Source organism: Oncorhynchus masou, chromosome 11, assembly GCF_036934945.1.
Source record: "Oncorhynchus masou masou isolate Uvic2021 chromosome 11, UVic_Omas_1.1, whole genome shotgun sequence".
NCBI lineage: Eukaryota > Metazoa > Chordata > Actinopteri > Salmoniformes > Salmonidae > Oncorhynchus > Oncorhynchus masou.
The window spans coordinates 38671480-38685949 of NC_088222.1; the positions used below are offsets into that span (position 1 = coordinate 38671480).

Genomic DNA, 14470 nt, shown 5'->3' on the forward strand with positions numbered 1-14470 from the left:
ATGACGTAGACTAATGCTGTAGCCCAGCCTCTATAGTGGAGAGCTGGGATGCGTGGAGATGAGAGCGAGTTGGCCCGAGTAGTACACCCTGAGGGTCTCCACTGTACGCTGCTTATTTCATTGAACAATGACCGCACAGGTCCAGTGCACTCAAACACGAAATGAGAGCCACTCAGTGGGTCGACTATTAAAAGAGGAGAAAGGGTTACTTAAAAGCTGAATATGAAAAGAAGCCATTGTCTATGTCCTGGACTGTCACTGGGGGAAAGAAACCGTGTTCATGTGACCGCTGTGCTTAGATTATGGTGGCAGCCAGTGGAGGGATCCCTGAGGAAAGGTGATGGCCGCCATGTCTGAAGTAAAGCTCGTCAACTCATTTCTGTATCAGACTCTCATCCTCTTCCCCTCTTCTCCTCCCTTACACTCCTCACCCTCTTTCTTTCTTTCCTCCTCTCTCACTCTCTCCCGCTGCTACCTCCAGCTAGCTGAGACGTGTGTGTGTCTGTGTGTGTGTGGACCTGCAGGCTTGCTTCCCTGGAGTTCTGGGCTGGTTTCCAGGACGGGGAGCTCCCTGGTGGTGTAGAGAGAGAGAGAGAGGGGAAGCCCTGCTGTTTACTCCTCTCTTGTGCTCTCTGGAGCTATTTACCATACTACCCTGCCTGCGTACTGTATGCTTCCTATAGGTTTAACTGCCATCCCTACTTCATTCGTCTCCATATACATTGGCATACCTCACCCTGCTGTCTCTTCTGGCCTGATCAAACAGCATCATCTACATGGCGTATACCATATCATTACAAGATCTATATATTTCCAGTGCCACCACCATAACAACCCTTATTAAGTGTTTGGAAAGGAGAAGTAATCGACATCTTAAAATTAATAGAGTTGGTAGATAGTATTTCGTTATTTTGACCCCCTTCTTCTCAGAGAATGGTGCTGGAATGTACAGAGGCTGTTTTACAGGCTCCTGACCAAACTTGCTATTTTTTATTTTGCACTTATCTCAACTTTTTTGGTAAATAATGTTTCTGTCATCGTTTCCTATGACAAAAAGAGCTTCTGGACTTCAGAGCTGTAATTTCTTACCTCGATTTGGATAAAGATTTCTACTTTAATGAGTCGGCGGCGCAGGACATACTGCTCACCCCGGACCAGGACCTCATCCCCGACACTCGGAAGACAAAGTGACGGCGATAATATAGAGGCCGACTTACGGGCACCCTGATGAAACAGCAGAGGCGAGTAAATAAACTGCCTCCGCTGTTCTATTGCGAATATACAATCGCGGGAGAACAAACTGGACGAGCTTCATTCAAGACTATCCTATCAACGGAACCTGAAGAACTGTATTATCCTATGTTTCTCTAAAATGTTGCTGAACAAGGACAGGGATAATATTCTTGCTGGTTTTTCAAAGCGTCGGCAGGACAGAACAGCAGCGTCGGGTAAGCTCAAGGGGCAACAGTTTGTGCGTCATCTCTAAAATGAAGGAAGGCACGAGGTTCTGCTTGCCTTAGTTAGAATACCTCATGATAAGCTGTACACCATGCAATTTACCAATTTTCTGATCTATATTTTTCGTAGCTGTCTATTTACCATCTCAAACTGTTGCTAGCACAAAGACCGCACTCAACAAGCTGTATAGGGCCATAAGCGAACAAGAAACTGCTCATCCAGAGGCAGCACTCCTATTGGCCGGTAATTTTAATGCACGAAAACTGAAATCCATTTTACGTAAGGTCACCTGTGCAACTAGAGGCGACCATAACTCTTATCCTGATTCCTGCTTACAAGCAAAAACTCAAATAGGAAGTACCAGTGATGAGCACAATATGGAAGTGGTCCGATGAAGTGGATGCTAAGCTACAAGACTGTTTCGCGAGCACAGACTGGAATGTGTACTGGGACTCATCCGATGGCATTGAGAAATTGACCACATTAGCCATCGGCTTCATTAAAAGTGCATCAACAATGTCGTCCCCACTGTTGACCGTATGTACATATCCCAGCTAGACGCTATAGATTACAGGCAACATCCGCACTGAGCTAAGGACAAGGGCTGCTGCTTTCAAGGAGCAGGACACCTGGATACTTATATGAAATCCTGCTATGCCCGCTGAAAAACCATCAAACAGGTAACATGTCTAAATGACTATCGCCCGTGGTACTCACATCTGTAGCCATAACATGCTTTGAAAGACTGGTTGTGGCTCACATCAACACCTTCCCAGACATCCAATTCGCATACCGCCCCAACAGATCCACAGATGACACAATCTCTATTGCACTCCACACTGTCCTTTCCCACTTGGGCAAAAAGAACACCTATGTGAGAACGCTGTTAATTCGCTACAGCTCAGTGTTCAACACCATAATGCCCTCAAAGCTCCTCAAAAAAGCTATGGACCCTGGGACTAAACACCTCCCTCAGCAACTGGATCCTGGACTTCCTGATGGGACACCTCCAGGCGGTGAGGGTAGGTAACAACACATCCGCCAGGCTGACCCGCAACACAGGGTCCCTCAGGGGAGCGTGCTTAGTCCCCTCCTGTACTCTCTTTTCACCCACAACTGCGTGGCCGCGCATGACTACAACACCGTCATGGAGTTTGCCGACGACACAATGGGGGTAGGCCTGATCACCGATGACGATGAGACAGTCTATAGGGGAGGAGGTCAGAGACCTGGCAGTGTGGTACTAGGACAACAAACTCTCCCTCAACGTCAGCAAGACACGAGCTGATCGTGGACTACAGGAAATAAAGGGCAGAGCACGCCCCCCTTCACATCAACGGGGCTGTAGTGGACCGGGTCGAGAGCTTCAAGATCCTTGGTCTACACATCAATAAGGATCTATCATGGCCCAAACACACCAACACCATTGTGAAGAGGGCCACCCTCTCAGGAGGTTGAATAGTTTTGGCATGGGCCCAGATCCTCAAAAGGTTCTACAGCTGCACCATTGAGAGCATTTTGACTTCATGGCATTTGACCGCAAGGTGCTACAGAGGGCAGTGCGTACAAGCCAGTACAGCACTGTGGCAGAGCTCCCTGCAATCCAGGACCTATATACTAGGTGATGTCAGAGGAAGGCCCTAAGAATTGCCAAAGACTCCAGCCACCCAAGTCATAGACTGTTCTCTCTGCTACTGTACGGCAAGTGGTACCCATGCATCAAGTCAGGAACAACAGGACCCTGAACAGCTTCTACCTCCAAGCCATAAGACTGCTAAATAGTTTGTCCGGCTTGCTATTTGGTTAACTATTTAACTATCTGTATTGACCCTTTTTTGACAAACCTGTTTTTTACTCATCCAATACGCTGCTACTACTGTTGACTAGCTGTCCCTTTTCATAGTTTATATACATATCTACCTCAATTACCTCGTACCCCTGACCCTCATTTTGGTACTTGTATCCCTTGTATATAGCCAAGTTATCGTTACTCCTCATTTATCGATTATTTTTACGTCATGTTTTACTTTTCTATTTCTCTTTTCTACTCTCTGCGTTGTTGGGAAAGGCCCGTAAGTAAGCACTTCACTGTCAGTCCATACTTGTTGTTTACGAAGCATGTGACGAATACATTTTTGTTAAATTTTATGAGAAAATCTAACATAACCTATTATCTAGAAATATAACTCCGAACACATTTTCGCTAATGACAGCTTTTTAGCTGGTTAAACAAAGGTTAGCCATGTTTTGGCAAAAATGTATGTCCAAGTCAAAAAAGCTTACCAGCAGCCAGCGGCACTTTCTGAGACTGGTACTCGCGGGTGCTTTTCTAAAGCCAACGTTACATACTCCAAGTGTAATTAGCTCCAATTAATGTAATTTGCTCAATATTAGAAGTTGAGAAATAATGATGACTTTATGAAGAACATATTCACTTATTTTCTGCTGTAGGTATTTCATTCAAAATTCATTTTCTGTTTCTAGCGATATTCATAAAAACACATTGAGAAGAATAATAAATATTAATCAATTGAAATATATATTTTTGCGGACCCCCTGCAGGACCCCAGGTTGAATAATCCTCGTGTGTCCTGAGGATCAGTGTTTACTGGGCTAGCCGTTATTGGTCCCGTGATCATTACCATTAAGCCTTTTTATCCATCAGTCAGAATGTGAAGATCAGTTTTATGCAGAAAGGCTGTCTATCAAATTCGGGACAATTGCATTTGCAGTTCTCAAGCAGATAGTCTTGGTTTGAGTGCGTGTGTCCCTGTCGAGATCCAGAAAGACTTGTGAGTTCTCTTGGCCAGGGCAGGAGTGTTATGTTGAAACCAGATGTTGAGCGATGTTTCCGCTTTGTCACGTGGCCCCTTACATAAATGTCATCTGTACAGTAGCCAGTGCCGATGGGCGATTAGCAGGCCCAGCTGCTCCCTCCCCGGGAGTGGGAAAAGTCCAACACGCAAGCTAACGTTAGCTTAGCGTTAGCCTAGCTCAGCAGAGCATGGCCTGTGTCAGCCAGCCCCCAGCGTCTGACAGAGAGGCTCCTTGGAGGAACAGGGGAGGGAGGGAAAGGGGGGAAAGAGGGCACACTGGTGTACACAACAGCCAGTCAAAGGAGGCACACCTACACACATCATCAAAATGGAGTGTGAGAAAGTGAGACGAGGAGAGAGGATACGACAGAGACCCAGGCATTCAAAACCTCTTAATGTCACATAGTTGTTTTGCCTACCCTTCAAGGTAGGGTTGATCACCTTAAAATATATGACGCAAGGTTTCAGTAATACGTTACCGAGGTTATATTGTGTCACAGGACACACATGTGCTTTGCTAGTGTCACAGAGTACACCTCTGCTGTGTCCGGACTGAAATGTCCACTTGTCTCATGCGGGCCAGTCATTTAAAAGTGTGTGTGTGTGTGTGTGTGTGTGTGTGTACACACGTGTAGGTGCATGCACTCCACTAACTGGCTGCTGCTAACTCCATTACAGTGGTCAGTTCTGTTTTGGAGCATGCTGTGCATTCCAATAGGGAGGCCTCATGTAAGGCCTTTTTGTGCCCAGCTGAGATTTATTCAGAGACGTATTTAATTAAATTTTCCTATCAAACACGCCTGCTCTGTTCAAATGGACATTGAAATTGGCCATAATCAGATATACTTTAATGGCGAGGCGTTGCAGTCGCTCCACTGTTGGTTGCCCAAGATGATCATCATTGGTTGAGTAAAGGTCGGAAACAACGGAGCAGTTTGTTTTGATTGGAGCACTTATATATATTCTCTTATTTTTGTGACTTCATTTCAAATTGGTTTAATTTTCATCGACCGCAGCCCGCAGATTCGACACTCAACCCGGTTTCTCACATAATGCTACAGAAATAGCCGGCTGTTGAAGTTGGCCCGTTTTTCAGGCCTAACAGTGCTTTTAGAAGTTAATTAATGAACAGAGCTCACATTTGCATGTCGCATCGCTACTTTTCGCATGAATGGTAATTTAACCAGAAACAACTGAGTCATGCAGAATGTGTGCAGTGGGGAAAAGAGGGCACGACGAGGAGGTGTGTGTGTGTGTGTGAAAATAAATGTATGCTGCCTGCCCTCTACGCTTTTCCTTTAAATCTTTACACTCGTGGATATTGGCCTATATGGGCTAAATGTCAATGTTTCTTACAGAAGAAGTATGAAAAGCGTATGCATAATCAGGTAACAGTCTGGAAACTATGGGGAAATGATTAGACCAAAGTTGAGGACACAACAGTTCACCTGACACAAGACTGAATCCAGACATTACATTGCTCTGTTGTACTTTTACCGCCGCATTTGTTGAAAATTCTCTGGATACATTCGGTAACACGATAAGAATATTGGCTCGGAAATGTGGGGTAGGTGCAACATATCATTTTAATGCACTTTTATGACTCAAAGAAGAGTCTTCAAATATAAGGTGCTTCTTTAAGCTCTCATAGCTGTTTTGTTGAGGAACCTAGTGCAAACACACTTGTTGTTTTGTTTGGATCACAGCCCTGCATCCCCGCCATCACACAATTACTGTTGTTACTACGCAATCCAAAAACCATCCGTTATAAATAGCAATCTGGTGGTCAGGTGGGCATCATTTGAAAGCCTATTGTATTGCCGACATGACTAGCTCAGTTCTAAAATGGGATATACAAGTGTTAGGCTTTCACAATGCAATTCAGGGAAACAGATTGTAATTTTGTTAGGCAAAGAAATGAGTCATGAGTGCGTTCAGGTGCGTGTGCCGCGGCAAAGTTGCTTCACACTCGACAAACTTTTTGTTCAGAATGGCTGTCAGTCCAAACCCAACCAGCGCTGTGAAACGCAGAGCCAGAGCTTGTGTTACTGTCCAATTTAGTTGTTTATCAGTCCCAAAATCTGCCATTTTCAACCCATATACGGGTACGAGTGAAAAAATATAAATATAAAATATATCCCATTTAGCAGACGCTTTTGTCCAAAGCGACTTACAAGTCGGCTGGGGCCACTACTTTTGCATATGGGTGGCCCCAGTGGGAAACGAACCCACGACGCTTGGCGTTGCAAGCGCCATGCTCTACCGACTGAGCCACACAGGACACAGAAAAGGGTACACAGAGCGTCTTCTCTGCTCTCATTCAAGGGTAGCACAAGGTGATATACTCTGTTTTGTCTTCCCACCTTTTCCCAGAGAACAAGCCTACCCTCAGGGACGGTTTTGACAAATCAGGACCCCAATTTCATATGTTTAACGTATTTCTATGCTCCGGATCCGGGAACAAAAGGTAACACTGCCTCATCTATCAGAGTTGACAGCAGGGATTTTTTTTTTTTTAGAATGCAGTGGAAATGGGGTCTGGCTTTTCTAAACTAAACACATGGTTTGTTTGTGAGAGGTTTCAGCTCAATACTGTGGTGATAAAGCCAATGTCTGAGGTATTAAAGACTATGGAAATGGAGGATTTGGTCATTTTTCACCGTATGGGAATGTATTGTGTTTTACTCTTCCACAAAGTAGCATTGTTATGAGACGCTAATCATTTTCCGTTTTTGTGTTGCAGGATCTGCGAAAGCTGGTAGCTCCGTTGCTCAAAGGCTTCCAAGCAGAGGTGAGTGCTATTTAAAACTCTAGATAATGTTACACCTAGCTTTCTTTATCCATTATGGATGTGTTTGTGTGTAGCCTACAGTACAATGTGTATGTAGTGAGGGATGGTGGCCATTTTGTTTTTGCGGGGGAACAGTGGCTCCCTGACGTACCCCATAAAGGCTGACATGTGCTGTCTCTGCCTGGCCAGACCGCTGCTGGCTGGCTGCTCTGCTCTCCTGCTGGAGGAGCTTTCCCTACCTCAGTGGAGCCCTCGCTAGGGGAGTCCATTATTTGTGTCCTTTTATGAGGCTCTCTAGCTCCCAGCCATGTTTAAATTGCATCCCCTTAAAAGATTCCAGCCAAACCACTCCTGATCAGAGCTGCAATCTGAAAGTCCAGGCAGACATGCCTTTCTCCGTTTCATAACTCACCACCCCCAACCTCCCCATTATGGCTATGTGTCACGTCGTCTGATGCAAAGCTCCTCTTGATGCCAAAATGAATGTCATTGGCCTCCTGAATCATTCCTTGCGTATTGGGAGAAACTTCTTGCCTATTGTGTCTCCTGTACTGAGGGTCTGCCTTTCTGTGTGTGTGATGTTGTGGTATCATTGCCTCAGAAATGTGAACACGGGTATGTGGATTAAAGTAAATGAGCCAGTTCAGACCAGGGGGATTCCGGGGGGGGGGGGGGCTGATGGCAATGGCACTTTAACTCTCTAGTCTGGAGGAGGGTGGGGGGGCTCACATGAGGGAGCGCAATGCCCACTATGCCTGCACCGGGTTTAAATCCCTGACCCTGACAATGCGCCCTGACAGCCTAGGCCAGCCACAGGGGAGAGCAGCCCTGCTGATTTAACATTTTGTCCTGAGAGCCCTTGCGCCGCTCCGAAAGTATGGTAACTTCAGCATTGATTTAGGGGACTTTAATGATAATAATGTGAGCTGTGAGACTTGAGGCGGGAAAGGGGAGGAGGGGTGTGCGAGTGAGAGCTGTGTTTCTGGCGCCATCTCTTAATTCCTCCTCCTCGAGTGCCACTCCTGCAGTAAATAAGGGCTTAGTGATTTGAGGCTTTATGGAGAGCATCAATGCAGGCCCAGCCTGACTCCTCTCAGAGTGCTTCACTGCTATTCTGCTACTGCTGGGTCTGCCTCTTGCCTCCTGCCTCGGCTGAGTCAAATCACTTTTAATATATCTGTCATATATATATAGAAAAACCTGTTTTGAATATGTACTGATGTGGTCACAGTTGCGAACAAGTAATTGTTTATGTTTGTTTGAGGGACTTTAATTCTTCTCGTCCAAAGGAAGTGGCATTCATAAAACTGTCAACCGTTTTAGGAGACATGCAAGTGTTGCCGTCTTCAAATTTGTCCCCTGTCTTTCTCAGTACATATTTAATTTGGTAATGATGGAGGACAGTAAGATTTTATCACTTTGTCAGATTGCATTTTACATTCAGAACATGTGTTTGTGAGTCTCCCTCGCTAATTCATGACATAAAATGTTTTGAATTCAGTCTAAACATTTACATATAAACGGAGGAGCAGGCATTTAAATTATATCTGGAGCTCTCTTCCTTGTGTAATGCTTGTGTCCATGACAACTCTCACCCTGATGATGTGTCAAGACCACAGACAGAGCATCATTAGGTGTCTGACCCATGAGTAATCTCTCTTCATGGAATTACTGTCCTGTTTCTGATTTTCCTGTTCAAGGACGATTTACTATCCAGTGTTACTTAGTGGAACAAACATTCTTACAATTTGATAAAGAAATGGCCCTAAAATGGAACCCTGTGGTGCACCTTTCTTTTGATTGGGTGTTTGCTACCTTATTTGTGTTTACAATAAATTGCTAGCATGCTCAAAGGTATTCTATTACTTTTAAGTTGATGCATATTAAGTTAATTCCACTGCACTGAGAAATTTGATTATTAGAGAAATCCCTTCAGAGAAACTGTTCATTGTAATCTTGGGAGTGCGTATTGAAATCAAACTGTCACACATGTCATTTTGATCACCTTGATGAGCACGTGTCTCCCAACTCAATCTATAAGAACCATTGTGTTGCCACAGTACACCCAGTAACCCAGTCAGATACATATCCCTGACCGTAATTAGTGACCATTATTTAATTATATTCATATTCCTGGCGGCTCTTTAAATTATTATTTTTAAGTGTTCTAAAACAAAGCTCACTCTCTCACTAAGAGGCCCAAGAATTTGGCTGCCCTCTATATGGCTGCTAAATAAAACTCCTAACTGCTACTGCGTGACATGACTCAGTAATTAATTGGTCAGTGACTACTATAGAGGCTGAAATATAGACCCATGGACAGGAAATCCCCAATAAGAAACAGAACGCAGATGGGAGTCAATAAAGTAAGAGAGAAGACAAATAAAGTACAGTAAACCCAGCCTTGCTTCAAATGTCTGTCTATCTCAAACCATCTCAAAATGGCTCTCGCCGATGCCTCCCAGTAAAGAAGCTTCTTAAGCCACTAAAAGCATTTCTTTATAATTCAGCAGCGAGGAGCGCCATGTAACTTTCATGAAGTTAAAGGGGCTGGAAAGAAGGCTCCCTGTACACCTCTCTCAGGCAGGGCGGAACCGTACTGCTGCCCGTCTGGCCCATTAGCGTTCATTGTGGTTGGCGCAAGGGCCCCCAGGCCTATTATTGACGGAGGTAATCGCCCCTGTTTAAATCAACCCAGGTTTAAAAATACCCATCACCCACGTCACACCGGCCCGGCTCAGGCACCAGTCTGAGATTTCTGCAGCCAATTTCATTTATCTCCTCTGTGAATAAATAGGACGATTGGCAAGGACAGGAGAAGTCCCTGACCTTCGCAAAGTCCCAACCTATCATCACAGGAATTTAGGGTTTCACTTTGTTTTCCATGAGCATCAGCTGGGTGAGAGATAACGATATACTGTAGATCTCAGTATATACTGTAGATCTTCTCGTGTGAAAGCAGTATTTGTGGACTGCTTAAATAGGAAGAAAAACAAATTACAAAATGGATACTCTTGGTGTGATTCAAAGTAGCAGATTGTCAGATGCAGAAGATGCAGTACACAAGCATTTCGGCTCTCCATAGGGGGAACAAGAGAAATAAGGTTATTTTTCTGCTCCCTCTGTTCATTATCTACAAGGCAGAGCATGACGTGCGGTGCATTAGAATATCTGAGATGTCTGAGATACTTCTGGAAGCCCTCAAGGGTTAGGGAAAGGGCCAAGCCAGGCAGCCAGATCTCTTTCGGTTTTTTTTATTTGTGAAATGAGCGAGCGCTTCTTTTCCTGTCAGGAAATGAGAACACAATGGGGAACAGAGCTCAGCATGCGGCGCCCACAGGCCCATGTGGACACACACCACAGCAGGGGGAGGTGGGGGAGGGAGGGAGCGGTGGAGAGCTCAATGGCATCTTTCTACTATACCCCCCCCCACGCTGCGGCTGTAGCCTCCCCCTGTCTACGTACACACACATATGCATGCCCACAAACACATTCCCGGCATCTCCTGATTCTGCCCCTACTGTCGCCAAGAACACGTCCCTGCATGTAGCGTGAAGTGTGACGTGTGTATATGCCACCAGAGTGTTCTGTCTCTCCCTGGACCACCTCTTCTTCGCCAAGACACCGTTCAGAGTCTATCTCAGATACACTATATATACCAAAGTATATGGACACCCCTTCAAATGAGTGGACTTGGCTATTTCAGCCACACCCGATGCTGACATGTGTATAAAATTGAGCACACAGCCATGCGATCTCTATAGACAAACATTAGCAGTAGAATGGCCTTACTGAACAGCTCAATGACTTTCAATGTGGGACCGTTATAGGATGTCATCTTTCCAGCAAGTCAGTTTCTCAAATTTCTGCCCTGCAAGAGCTGCCCGGTCAACTGTAAGTGCTGTTATTGTGAAGTGGAATCGTCTAGGAGCAACAACGGATCAGACGCAAAGTGGTAGGCCACACAAGCTCACAGAATGGGACCGCCGAGTGCTGAAGCTCATAAAAATAGTCTGTCCTCGGTTGTAACGCTCACTTCCGAGTTTCAAACTGCCTCTGGAAGCAACGTCAGCACAGGAGTTGTTAGTCGGGAGCTTCATGAAATGGATTTCCGTGCCTGAGAAGCCGCATTCAAGCCCTAAGATCACAATGCACAATGCCAAGCGTTGGCTAGTGTTGTGTAAAGCTCGCCGCCATTGGACTCTAGAGAAGTGGAAACGCGTTCTCTGGAGGGATGAGTCTGGGTATGGCGGATGCCAGGAGAATGCTACCTGCCCCAATGCTTAGTGCCAACTGTGTAGTTGGGTGGAGGAGGAATAATGGTCTGGGCCTGTTTTTCATGGTTCGGGCTAAGCCCTTTAGTTCCAGTGACGGGAAATCTTAACGCTACAGCATACAATGACATTCTAGACGAGTCTGTGCTTCCAACTTTGTGGCAACAGTTTGGGGAAGGCCCTTTCCTGTTGCAGCATGACAATGCCCCTGTGCACAAAGCAAGGTCCATACAGAAATGGTTTGTCTGAAATCAATGTGAAAGAACTTGACTGGCCTGCACAGAGCCCTGACCTCAACCCCATCGAACATCTTTGGGATGAATTGGAACGCCGACTGCGAGCCAGGCTTAATCGCACAACTTAACTAATGCTCTTGTGGCTGAATGGAAGCAAGTCCCTGCAGCAATGTTCCAACATCTAGTGGAAAGCCGTGGTTGCAGTAAAACGTTTCTTGATGACAAACTGTCTTCGTAAATTAAATTGGGAAGGAAGAACATAGATCGAATCACTCAGCGGCATCGAAAGAAATCAGTTGCTAAGGAATGAGGTTTAAATGTGAGTAAATCTTTAGCATGCAGTGTGGGCTATTCTTTTATTTAAGGGCACACATAATCAGTGTTAGTCATTCAAACCCCACCAAGCCTAGTCAGGCAACCGAATGATACAGAGACCTTCAGGAGACGTGATGGCTGTGGCAGAGAGAGACATGTACAAAGTGGCATAGGAGTGGGACAAATGCAGGAAGTCACTACTGATTTTGCATAATTGCGGTGTAATTTTGGATGGCTGTCTCTTCGTAAGGGCACCGGGAGCCCAGGGAGAAGGCTGTGAAGTTGGCAGCTCTCACAGCGCTGGGATTAGTGCAACACTCACTGACTGTGTGTGTGTGTGTGTGTGTGTGTGTGTGTGTGTGTGTGTGTGTGTGTGTGTGTGTGTGTGTGTGTGTGTGTGTGTGTGTGTGTTAGCATAGGCATACAATAAAAAGGAGTGCCTGGGAAGGGACTCAACCTTTTAGGTCATTAAAAGTGTTTTTTTCAAGAGGATAATGTGTGAATTTCACATACAATATGTGTGTGATTGTGTAAAGGCATACCTGTCCTCGAACCCACTCCTCTCTGCCACCATATCCTTGAATAAGGTGTCCCTCCCATATATGATTTAGCCTCTCTTCAGTGGCCCTCCCCCCGGCACACAGAGACAGGGGTAACTGTGAGGGTGGTGCCCGCTCTCTGCGATCTCCCTATGACATTGACGCTGACGCCAGGCGACGTGTCAGCCATCACAGACCATCACTGTGTCGCCGCTCCGCTCGCCCATCCTATCTTAGAGTCACTCGTAATAAATGATCTAGGATCAGATTACCGAACTCCCCATACTCTCCTCCAGCATTAGGGGGATTACAAAAACATCTGACCCTGGACTAGTGGTTAGAGAAACATCAACCTGTTTTTGTAATGTTAGGCTACAGCAATGAGGATAGTTAGTAGAAGTAGATATCCATACTACTGTAGCTGTCTACAAGTAGGGTTTTCGACCTGGCCCCCATACGACAACCCCAGGTAACAGAGATGGCGCGAGCTAGCTGTTTCCTGTTTCCCTGGGAAGCCCAGCTCTATGCTCTTAAGTCACCATCCTCTCAGACTATAATTCCCTGCTTAAAAGAAAGCTGCAAAGCCTGTAATGCCTCCTACCCACCCCAAAAAGAAACACACTCAAACTCTCTCTCTCTCTCTCTCTCTCTCACTCACACACCACTCTAGATCAGTTATCCACAGCTTCAAACTTGCTCTGCAATTACAGGGTTAGGCCAGGTCACAGACGGAGACGAGGCCAACTGTGTCCCCTGGACCCTAAGCCAGTGCCAAAGCCTTCCTTGTGTTTCATCTCACTTCTACTAGCATCATTAGGTTAGCAACTGCCATGCTATTTTTAAGTTGTTCCCACACCCCTAAAGAGTCTAGATCATTAGAGAGGTGTTACGGTATACCTGTGAGCTCGACACACACACACACACTTATATATGTGTTTTTGTGTGATCATTCAGAAGGCCGCCCAGCCGGCGTTGCCAGATGCCCTCCCCTGTCAGAATGTGCATGGAGCTGCATTGGAGAGCGAGACAGATAATCTGCACTTTGCCATGGCCGCACAGTCACGCAGGGCCTTGGCACACACAGTCACACACACACCGGTGCCATCCCTCCTTCCTCACTCCCCCAGTAACTATCTATCCCACGTCACCGTCTACCCCTTCCCACCACTTTCAATAGAAAACCAAAGAAGGAAAGCAGCCTTTTAAAATGGTGTCTGGCAGATCCCTTTGCCCAGTAAGCTGTGAGCCTTAATTGCTCCATCTGCGATCGAGAGAGAGGATGAGGGGTGGGGGGGAGGAAGAGGGAGAACGAGAGAGGGTAAGAGAGGGGGGGGGACTGACTTGGCCCTGTGTACTTTGATCCAGATGTTTTCCAGCGAAAGCCCATCTGAAAATGTATCATTTCTCTCTCCTATAGGAGCGAAAAGTGACTGGGGCTCACTGGCGTTGGTCAGTGGCAACTGCCTGCCTCGCTCCATAAAACAAAACCTCTAACAGAGTCTTGGCAGCGGACATCCAAAATACAGTTTTTATTTGATTTCTCCCTTTTGGAACCCATTGTTTGGTGTCTGTAAACACTATATGTCTCTTCTGGACGCTTTTAACTTGGTGTGTGTGTAAGTTGCTGACTTGCAGTTGTACTGTGCCACATCTTTTAGTGAGGTTGAGCAAACACTGCCACCCTATGGGTTGGGAAGGAAACTTTAAATATTGGGGAGGGGGGGGGGAGGTGTGTTTGTGTGTGTGTGTGTGTGTGTGTGTGTGGGAGGGATCTTTGTTGACTGACACAAGCAGTGTGTTACCCCTACCTAGTTACCCCTACCTAGTTACCCTTACCTAGTTACCCCTACCTAGTTACCCCTACCTACAGTGCATTCTGGAAGTATTTACACCCCTTCACTTTTTCCACATTTTGTTATGTTACAGCCTTATTCTAAAATGGATTAAAACATAAATAATCCTCATCAATCTACACACAATACCCCATAATGACCATGTGAAAACAGGTTTATTTACTTTATTTACATAAGTATTCAGAACC

The 14470-nt window shown here is 45.8% G+C and overlaps 1 protein-coding gene across 5 annotated transcripts in view; it reads left to right on the forward strand.

Moving 5' to 3' along the window:
- The window catches only part of LOC135548655 (homeobox protein cut-like 1), a 250386-nt gene that overhangs the window by 120742 nt on the left and 115174 nt on the right, over window positions 1–14470 (forward strand). For all 5 annotated transcript variants that reach the window (XM_064978472.1, XM_064978476.1, XM_064978475.1 and 2 more), the window contains exon 3: window positions 7018–7065. In XM_064978472.1, coding sequence (XP_064834544.1) covers window positions 7018–7065 — 48 coding nt within the window. The remainder of the gene's footprint in view (window positions 1–7017; window positions 7066–14470) is intronic.